The sequence below is a fragment of the Simochromis diagramma genome, unplaced genomic scaffold (genome assembly GCF_900408965.1).
Source record: "Simochromis diagramma unplaced genomic scaffold, fSimDia1.1 OVJJ01000026.1, whole genome shotgun sequence".
In the NCBI taxonomy this organism is placed as follows: Eukaryota; Metazoa; Chordata; class Actinopteri; order Cichliformes; family Cichlidae; genus Simochromis; species Simochromis diagramma.
In genome coordinates, this window is record NW_024386985.1 from 2,832,857 (window position 1) to 2,842,950 (window position 10,094).

Consider the following 10,094-nt stretch of genomic DNA (forward strand, 5'->3'; position numbering starts at 1 on the left):
TACTAAAAATGTATTTTCACAAACTACACTGTTAGCATGCATATTCATTTCTATTTTAGTTGCAGACTATGCTAAAGTGGCATATCCCCACCTACACTGCAGGAAATTAGGTAAATATCTCAGTGGTAGGGCAGGTGTAAATAGATCATGAGCACAAGTTTTGACACCGAAGTTTCAGTTTCGTCATATTTAAATTCCTATTTTGGACTCTTTCTAAGCAGTGACAACCTCTGTACAGTTTTTATGTGACTGGATCCTTCCAGACATGTCTGCACTTTCTGTGACCACACTGAACTGCTCTGGTTTAATCCTATTACATGTCAAGCACAAAGGGACCTAAGAGGTTTATGTTTCGCTTCCTTACAGAGTGAATCTCTCCCTCTTTCTCTGTCTCTCTTTCAAGACACCAGGAGAGCTATATATTTGATCATTTTGATTCTGTGCTGTTGCATCATCTGTCAAAATAAAGGCCAACTGATAATAAGATTGTCTGTGAGGGCTGAAGAGAAACTGATGATGAATGAAGATCAGGTGAAAGAGATAATCCAGAGATGGGTAAGTCAACAATATTGCGCCATGGCAACACATTTTAGCTGAGGCTATCGTACTCAGGATCTCCTCTCCTGATGTTGCAATGAAGTATGACCTTCAAGTGTGGGGAAAAATAGCATAACGGCTGACAGATTAGCTGCTAGCATTAGAGTATAGAAGAACTGGTGCGTTGGGTGACGCTGCCTTCATTATATCTCGTTTGATCCTCCTCACTCAGTAACATTACAAGAGGAAGTCCATGTTAAATAAATATATTTGTTTCTTAGGGTTTATGCAGGATATCCTGACATCTACTCACACTATACTAGCACTATCTACTGCTTCTGAGAGGAAACTCATGACTAAGCTCAATGGTGTTTATCAGCAATAGTAAAAGAAAACATTATGACGTAATATACTGTGTCCTGTATTTAGAGAAATACTCAAGAAGACGATCTGAAGCCTGAGGACTACCAGCAGTTCAAGACTTTGGGATGTGCCAGTCTCAGTGAGGGTGAAAGTCAACAGCTCTTAAAATTCATACAAGATGAGAAAAACCAGGTATTCCTCGTCGTTGCCAACACAGCAGATCAGGGCAGCGGTTTCCTCCGTAGAAGTTACACCTCACAGATAGGAAGTGACAGCAGATTGGCAGCGTTAATCTGCCATACAGCTCTAAAAGCACGGCTACACTGCAGAATCGTACCTACTGAAGCGAGCAGCCTCTTGCCTGCTACACAACTATGCTAAACATTAACATGCAGCTACCACTCTGTGCCTCCTAGCCTCTTGACCTGGAGGTGTGCTGGGAAAACAAGCAGATATTCAGTCAGATTTCTCGCTCCACTGATAACCCTCTTCAATACAACGCTTCTCTAAGTGCCCTTGGTTGTCCCATCTCTCCACGCTCAGTGCAGTTATTTGTAGCCTACATTTAAAGCATGTGTCATCTCCCGCTCCTTCCTCTTTCTGAGCTAAAACAATCTCAAGGGCTGCAAATGATTGATTATAAAATGAGAAATCCCTGGATTTTGACTTTCAAAACCATTGCCGAGGACATGCTTGAAAAAGAAGCCGCGCGGAGAAGAACAAATAGGTGAACTGACAGTCATGGGATTGCAGCTGTGCAACAAATGATTTTGATAAGAATCTTTATCCACAGATTATCTATATAGTCTAATACCTTTTTAAAAATATTTTCAGAAGGTGAAACCTGCACCTTCTTCCACTCCTTTTTCGTGTGTGTGTGTGATCTGGTAGATCACACTTTAACCAGCAGTTGTGAAGATGAAACTGCACTTCTTTTGCATGCATCAGTTTATGCAGCGATGCATGCAAATGGAAAGGAAGGGACTATCAAATTCATATGCCGACAGGGTCGCTTTTAAGGTTCCCGGTGACGTGTACTGATTGCCTATTGTTGCACTTGCAGGTTATTGTGAAATCTATGGGCTGTGTTATACTGGCACCTCTTCTAAACGAAGTTGTAAAAGAAGCTAAGGGTCTGGATCAATACCAAGCTGCCATCACACATCTGACCAGGGTAGGTGCAAGCAGTTCTTCTACATAGTGAAACATGCTCCCCGTGCATCAGCTGAAATGTTGCATCTGTTCGTTAAGACTTGCAGGCCAAATGAACTCCTGGATTGCATGCTTGAAATAATTGAAGGCATTGATCCAGGTGCCATTTCCGAGACAATCCTAGCCCTTCTTCCGCATCTTCAATCAGGTAACACAACTAATCATGCAACAGTACTACCAACCCAAAAATCATCAACCTGCAGACACAAATTGCAGCAACATCTTTTTTTAAATATTCATTTGATTATTTAGGCACAACAGTGAAATCGAATGCAAATCAACACAACAGTCTCGGCCATAAATTCTACCTCTACCATAGAAATAAACACAGCTTTTAGGAATAGCTGCAGATTCAGCCTGATTCACCATCATCCACTACAACGGCAATATTAAACTACAATTAACAACTTTTTTTGACAACATTTTTAGATTTGCAATAGTAAAAATGAATTTATGGTAGAATTGCTTTTATCGCATTAAACTGCACAGCCATGACCAATAATCAAATGATCCCCGTTAGGCCTGTTAACATTATCAATCGAACAGCTCGGTGGACGCGCTCAGGTCAGTAGAGTCGCTTGCTAGTTTATTAGGTGAGTGGGGAGAGTTGTTATTGCTGTTGTCTAAGCTGACATAAATGCAGTGGATAAAATAAGAAAAATTTAACACGATCCAAAAACACCTCAAACTAATCGGCCAAAATAACAATACGTTTGAATCGACAGTTTCAGCACTTTTGACAAACATTGAACACCTTTACCGTCATAGCACCTTTTTTTTTTTGCAGGGTTCTTGTATTAGACAACATGTAGATCATGTGCATCACATGTCGCCTGGTTTACTGAGTGCAGTTACTGCTTCTCCATGCATTGGTGGGTTATGGTGAACAAGTAAATGCTGCTTTTTCTTTTTCTTTCTTTTTTTTTTTAAAGGGCTCCCCCTGCTGTACGCTTACTGTAAACTAACAAACTGTGTTTTTAAACAGTACTTCTCCGGCTGGATGAGGGGAAGGCAGCCTGTGTGGGCTCGACTCTGTCGGCCCTGCAGAAGCAGCTGTCCCGGCTGCCTGTGCCTTACACGGAGCAGCAGGAGGAGGCTGATGAGTACGGCCTGTGCCGCTGCAGCGCTGCCTTGACTGTGTTCACAGAACCTTTTGTGGAGGAGGTGAAAAGGACAGACGGAAATTGTGCTGCTACAGCTGAAGATGAGGAGCTAAAGATTGAGCTTCTGAAGTTGTATGTTTCTCTCTGCAACTCTGTTTATTTGTAGTTATTATTATTAATGAGATTAAATACAAATGGCAAAGCAAAATGACTTCGAATTGAATAACTGATTGCATTCTCTGTTTAGCTGCATGAGGAGTTTGAGAGAGCCTTTGCTTGAGGCTGAACTGAAGCACGACAGAAGATCACCATTGTGGCTCTTTGCAGTAGAGATAATGGTACGGGCAAAGTCACTTCACTTTACTTCTATTTTTTTTTTATTTAGAACACAACATGTTTTAGTTATTTAGTCCCAAGTCACATGTGTGCATTGCAGGTCACACTTTCTGCAATCAAAGAGCCTCTTCCGGAGCTCTTATTCTTCAGCTCACTGAGGAAAAACATCCTGATGGACAATAATCAGTTCAAGGAGGCGAGAGCATGTCTGGCTTATCTGCTGTTTGTTCAGCTCATTACCATTGACAACTTTCCAGCAGTGTTCAGGTGACGTGAGCAGCCACATTTTACTTACTTAAATTTACTTTCACTAAAAACTATTAATGTTGAACTTTTCCTGCCTTTCTAGCCATGTGTTTATTCTCCAGTGCAACATGGAATACATCAGTCAGCTGCTCAGCAGGTATGCTGTTAACACAACATTAAGCGAACATGTTTTCTGTTTTAGAACAAACTTACAATCAGAGTCATATCTGTGTTTCTCTGACAGCAAAAAAGAATCACATTTGCTCAAAGGATTGGTAAGAGCCCATCAGTATGAAAAACATCTGAAAGCAGAAGACTGAGTTCATTTTAATTGCCCATAATTATCTATTTATAGGCGCTGTTCACAAAAAGCTTGGAGCGTGTGCAGGACAACAGCCTCCCAGTGAGTCTGCTGGATCTGAAGAGCTTCTACAGTGTGACACAGGTAAGACAAGCAGCCGTGCCAGACTCATTTCTATTTCTCAGGCTGCATACACACACAGGCCGGAGCAGCAGAATTACAGAAAAGCCTGAGATGTCTTAAGTCTGTTTGCATATTCACTGAGATCACTGTCAGTGCATGCATGTCACTCTGTGACCTTCACCTTTAAGGTCAAGGTCACTGAGATTCAAAACCTGTCCGAGATTTTTCGTGGTTGCTTCTATGGTATGAATTTAAAAATCCTAAGTTGGCTCATTCTCGAGCTATTATTTACAAGATTTTTTAGAAACTTGACCTTTCCTTGAGTTCAAGGTCACTGAAAATCAAACTCATCTGATACTTTTAGTAGAAGCAATTTCCAAGCAAGCAAATTTCAAAATCCTCATTCTCGAGGCCAAGCTGCTTTAGGTAAAGAACTGACAGTGAACTGTCAATCTGCAGCCTACCTCAGTTTCATAGGGTTTTATGTTTCATTGTTTAGCTGTCACACATAAACCATTTGTTGTTCGCACTCACTGCTCTCAGTGCTTTTATCCTCAGCAGGCAGCTGTTTTCAGTGAAAGGCCCTTAAGAAATCAAAACAAGCTAGTCAAGTAACTTAAGCAACCCAATTGGCAAAAACAAAGGGAGCTCCAAATGAAGCTGAAGAATGCTTGCTTGCACTCTAAACTGCAGGATGGATCAGTGTCTTTAACGTGATACAGCTCTCTGCTCCCCTCTAGTGGCCTAAAAATGTTATTCAAAACTACAAAATAAGCATCAGTGAGTAAGCCGTTTTTTTTGTTTTTTTTTAACGTGATGAGACTTTGAGACTCAGCCTGTGAAGTGGCTGTAAACTATAATATTATAGTTGTAACATTTACTGCGATTCACAGCTGTAGCTGACTTAAATGACTCAACCATAACACCGAAAGCTCAGTGAGCTGTTTTGTGCTTAAATTCTCAGAACCTGCGACGAGTTCTTACCGACTGTCCAATACAGCACTTGGTGAGTGCTTCATTAGTGGTCAATATGGGGAAAATGTTTGACTTTTGCTACACTATAAAAGGCATACATCTGTTCGCTCTTCCGTCTGATCATTGCTCCCCCAGAGAGAATCGGGCCTGCAGGTTTTCCAGGTATTCATCAATAAATTAGATGCAGAAGCAAAGCACAAATTCTTCAGGTGAGAAAAACAGTTTCAATTGCAGTTGCAATTTCTTTCCAGGTGTGAAATTAACGCCCATTATACAGCTATATATAGACTACTTTAACACTTTATTAAAAACAAATGGCCCACAGCATATTCTTAACTTGTCCCTCTATTAATTTACTGCTGCTTCTCTCCATCTAGTGTTTCCAGTTACACTCCAAGCTGACAAATGTTTACAGTAGTCTCTTAGTCTTCTAACACTTTAACGCTTGCTGACCAGCTAAAATCTTTGTTTTTGTTTTTTTGCTGTTGTTGTAGGTGCATGTTAAAAACCAGCAATCACGCAGGAATAGAAAGTTATATAATCAAGAACATCAGGAATCAATTTGAACTTTCTATGAAGGTGAGAAAAACACGAGAGTCACGCCATAGCCTGCATTTTTTTTTCTCTACACGTTAAATGTACTACAACTCTTTTACAGTGGGGTAACGCCAATGAGTGGTTCTTGGGAACGGAGTTTATTTCACTGATGACACTGGTGCTGTGCTTGCCACAAGGTGCTCAGACAGATTTGCTCAGCAGTATGGACAAGTGAGTAACGAGAAAAGTTTGAAGCATTATTACAGCAGACTGGAGGAGGTGGAACCTGGTTACCTGAAGCACAAAGTCAGTGGAGTGAGACGTAATTATAATTCTTGATTATGGCATAATCGTAAACATGGATACTTTGGCATGTGCTGAGAGCATAATAGTAGCTTTATTATACTTTAAAAAGAAAAAACTTTTTTTAATGAAGCAAATTCCATTTAACTGTCATTATAATTACAACCTAGACTTTGGGACACCTGGAAATTGAAATAATTACCCTTAAGTACCCCGCCTCTCGCCCTATGACAGCTGGGATAGGCTCCAGCGCCCCCCGCGACCCTGAAAAGGATAAGCGGAAGCGAATGGATGGATGGAATATAGGCTCAAAGGCATCCTTACAATATTTTGACCTTTGAAAGAAATACAGAAAACCGTATCTGCTACCAAAATACATGGAGTTAATGGAACTAAATTAAAGCAATTTTCAACTTCAGATCTAATCAAGTTAAAAACTATCCTACAGAGATTCAAAGACAAAAGTCTGTCATTGTGTGAACTGGGAAGCTTCATCCAGATTGAGCCAATAAGTAGCACTCTTTGTTTATCCAGGGTAATGGAGAGCCTAAATCTGCTACGCTATGTTCTTATCAGAGACGAAGAGCTGAGAACCAATGTAAGTAAGTCTAATACAAAGCTTTCAGTTAATGCCTGGTTAGGGCAGGACGCTGATCATCTGTTCTGCCTTCCTTTAGGAAGATGTGTGGGAAGAGTTGTGCAGGATCAAAGAGGAATACCTAAAAATGCTGCGTGTATGTATCAGCATATCAAGAGCGTATTATTCCTCTGAACTGAAAGCACTGAGGGAGGACCAAAAGCTAAAAGCAAAAGGTAGGAATTAGCTACTAATCTGTGTGACAAATTTCCAGTGAAATAAGCTTTACACGAATAGTTTAAGAGTCTATTTTTATACTGTCAACACTTCCTATTGCCCAGAAGCCAGAGATGCTGCTCGACCCACTAAATTAGTCAAAAGCATCACAGTAAGGAAGGAGAAAGTGTCCAACATGTCCCCGGAGGTCCAGCATCAGGTCAGGAAAACTCTTCTAATTTAATAATTTTCATTTATGTTTTGGACTCTACGACTAGCAAGCTGACTTTTGTCATGTTTCTCAGGTGCTGCAGAGTGCTTTGGTGACATTTGACCTCATGGAGAGTCTTATAGTCCGAATCGAAGAGATCACAGAGGAAAAACGGAACAAACTAAACTGAGGCTCTGAATTCAGACCCTTCAATATTTTTCTAAATATATCTTTATTTGGTTTGCTTTGTTTGACTGAATAAACTGTGTGCTTATATACAAGAATGTATACAAGATGATACTATATACTGAAATGTCTGCTTTTCTATTTTCAGCACATTGGGCTCGTGCTGGTTAGCATTAAATAAAACATGTCGAATCACCTGCCTGGTTTTGCAGCATGTCTCTTAACATTTCCCACACAGGACTGCTTTCAATGATGTGAGCCCGAGCCAGAGAAATCCGGTCCCGGATGCTGTCTACATGGGGTTTACTGGTGGCCTGCAGGAAGGTGTGGCTTCATTTAATTCAAGGTTTCACGAGGACACATCAATTTATCTCATTTATATTTAAAATATACCAAATAGCTGCGCCTCCATTGTTACCTTGGCAATTGTTAACATCCCTTTAACAATTTCATCAGTGTTTTGCACAGGCAGGATCCTGAGATTGCTGCCAAAGAATCTGCAAGAAATAAAGACGTCCTTAGTACGATATAGTTATTCTGTTTTCAATATAGAACCCTTAAAAACAAAATCCACAAATTCTTTGACAGACAAGAAAAAAAGCAAAGTTAGGGGAGATGAAATACAAAAAAGATACCAATAGCAATAATGACAATTAAAAAAACAATTACTCTGAAAATCCTTACAGAGTCATAAATATCTACGGTTGATTTTTCAGAGGCTATTTATTCTCCTGTAGCCTGCTTATTGGTTTGAATATGTAGATAGCCATATAATCAACATAGAAGTTACTGTAGGTGGACAAATTTCAGGTTGGCAATCAATAGACAAACTAAATAATAAACAACCCGGGGCTGACCCATGAGGTACTCCAACATCATCATTATTATATCCTCAAGCTGCTGTCACAAAGCCTTGTAACCAGTGTTAGAATCAGTTAAGTAAAGCAAAAATGACACAACATGACTATTAATCTACCGGTTTTGAATCACAGTCAGCGTTTCCAGCTCCTTTTTTCCTTTAAATGGTAAACGAAGGAGTAAAAAGCAGTTGCGGTGGACTTGCACAAATTTCTTTATCCTCTCAAAGACTCCCAATTCTTCAGAGGGCTCTGGGAGGTCTTGCGCGTCAACCATCAGGAATGCAGTACCTGCAATAAATAAAAAACAACAACAACAAAAACTCACACACATATATATATATATATCTGTAAGTATGGGCTTTAATTCTGCCACAATCAGGGATCAGACCAAACGAGTTACACTCACACCCTCTCCTCTGGTGGTAAATTAATGTATATGTAGGAGTACTTTTTACTTAATCACTTGAAACATATTTTGATGCTAAAACATTCCCACTAGGCTACTTAAATAGGATTATGACTTAAGTAAAGAGTCTAAATCAAGGGTGTTAAACATAAGGCCCAGGGGCTTTTGGACAGCTTTAGAAAATGTGAAAGAGTGCAAAGATTTAGAACTTTTAACTGCATTTTCACAAGTTTTAGAGCTTTCCCAGTTGATATAAACCCCGACCCCCCACTACCATCACACTAAACCAAAGTATGAGGTCATTTACTGTGAACAATGAAAACTTTACATTACATTATTAAAATCCACTGAGTGTCTTATAGAAAACAGAATAATGTCTTATAGTGGGTTATAAAATACACGGCAGGTGTACTGGGGGACTCGGGTTTACCCGATAGAGGAAAAATGAAGGCTCCGGGATGAACACTGTCTGAAAACCTGATGCGGTGCTGCTGAGCGTTTAGCATCCTAATGATTTCGTGGCTCTGTGGAAACAAAATGAAGATAAGTTAACTGCTAGCATCGTTAGCTGGTACAGTTCTTTATTCAAAGTCAGAGGTGGGCAAATAACTAATATTTCACGTATTTTGTCGGTGCTAGTGCCTTGGCTTCATGGCTAAAGCTCTTTATGTTAACTTATTTTTTTATAACTGCCACCAGAAACCGACCAAGCAAAACATTTTGACGGTTCAGGTTAAACTTTCTAACATTACCTGAAGCGATGTGCTGACAATAATCGTTGTTTTCCACTGAGGAGTCCCTTCTCCGCATGTCGCCATTGCCTGCTAGTTATTAACAAGTGAACGACACGGTTCCGATGACGACACTCTCAACCCGGTTACCGTTTTTGGTCCAAAGCTGTTCCTACAGCGGATTCAGCCGTCTGTTATGTCATGCCACCAGGACGCCACCAGGGGGCGCTGCGGTAAAACGTAACGTCCTGTTCATCGATAAAAGCGTTTGTTTTGTTTAATTTCCCTTTCTCCTTTAAATGGGGCATGAAATAAAAAGTTCCTGTAATTATCTGCCATTCCAAATACCAGCTTTTTTAAAGCTGAAGTTAAAAAGTGTTAAGTTTAAATATGGACCAATTTGTAGACTTCAAAACTTAAAATATTAAAATTAGACAAATGCTGGTGGTATTTTGCTGTCATGCAATTAAAAGTAAAGTTTGGGACGTGCAAGTGCCAATGCATATTTATATTTCTAGCCGTAGTCTGAAAAAAAAAAAATGCACAAAGTAGTCAACTTGACCCAACGTTATTAATCACACTGCTCATTTCTTTCAGAAACACAAACTTTTATTTTCAGTATGACACTAAATGCAAGCCATGAGGCTAATTTTATTCTTCTTTAAGAAATTCAGTTCTTATTATAATTAGAAGACTGTCAACAAAGGATATTTCTGAAAAGGAAATATAGTTCTGACCCTTATTCTTTTCTAGAGCTTCTGAAGCAACACCAATGAAACAGTCAAACATACAAAAATGTCAGCATGCATAACAAGCCTGTTTGTGTTGAGAAACAGCCCAATAAGGGCACTATGAGGAATGCAAATAAACA

The 10,094-nt window shown here is 39.8% G+C and overlaps 2 protein-coding genes across 3 annotated transcripts; one reads left to right on the forward strand and one right to left on the reverse strand.

Annotated features, from left to right (window-relative positions):
• The first annotated feature begins 374 nt into the window (after positions 1-374).
• Positions 375-7,263, forward strand: LOC120738884 (glomulin-like). 2 transcript variants are annotated; one of them, XM_040040453.1, is made up of 18 exons: positions 375-555; positions 967-1,092; positions 1,964-2,074; positions 2,152-2,260; positions 3,098-3,347; positions 3,463-3,553; positions 3,652-3,818; positions 3,901-3,954; positions 4,042-4,072; positions 4,153-4,242; positions 5,186-5,227; positions 5,332-5,405; positions 5,691-5,775; positions 5,855-5,964; positions 6,571-6,634; positions 6,714-6,849; positions 6,955-7,049; positions 7,135-7,263. In XM_040040453.1, exons 1-18 carry the CDS (start codon positions 514-516, stop codon positions 7,228-7,230), a joined length of 1,773 nt encoding a protein of 590 aa, XP_039896387.1. In that variant the 5' UTR covers positions 375-513; the 3' UTR covers positions 7,231-7,263. The 2 variants fall into 2 exon arrangements, with proteins under 2 accessions (XP_039896387.1, XP_039896386.1); XM_040040452.1 differs by having other exon boundaries at positions 3,901-4,072.
• A 109-nt stretch (positions 7,264-7,372) lies between these two features.
• LOC120738887 (protein SPO16 homolog) lies at positions 7,373-10,010 on the reverse strand. The gene is made up of 5 exons (XM_040040458.1): positions 9,245-10,010; positions 8,923-9,016; positions 8,203-8,374; positions 7,645-7,723; positions 7,373-7,540 (listed from the first exon to the last, which is right to left on the reverse strand). The coding sequence occupies exons 1-5, from the start codon at positions 9,308-9,310 to the stop codon at positions 7,400-7,402; spliced, it is 552 nt and encodes a 183-aa protein (XP_039896392.1). The 5' UTR covers positions 9,311-10,010; the 3' UTR covers positions 7,373-7,399.
• Positions 10,011-10,094: the final 84 nt, after the last annotated feature.

Coding starts and splice junctions, on each gene's coding strand:
- LOC120738884 (XM_040040452.1), top strand. CDS start 514: ATGATGAATGAAGATCAGGTGAAAGAGATAATCCAGAGATGG. Junction 3,819..3,900: donor AACTTTCCAGCAGTGTTCAG/GTGACGTGAGCA, acceptor CTGCCTTTCTAG/CCATGTGTTTATTCTCCAGT. Junction 6,635..6,713: donor ACGAAGAGCTGAGAACCAAT/GTAAGTAAGTCT, acceptor GCCTTCCTTTAG/GAAGATGTGTGGGAAGAGTT.
- LOC120738887 (XM_040040458.1), bottom strand. CDS start 9,310: ATGGCGACATGCGGAGAAGGGACTCCTCAGTGGAAAACAACGATTATT. Junction 8,375..8,922: donor CTTCATTTTTCCTCTATCGG/GTAAACCCGAGT, acceptor TATTTATTGCAG/GTACTGCATTCCTGATGGTT. Junction 7,724..8,202: donor CTGACTGTGATTCAAAACCG/GTAGATTAATAG, acceptor TATTTCTTGCAG/ATTCTTTGGCAGCAATCTCA.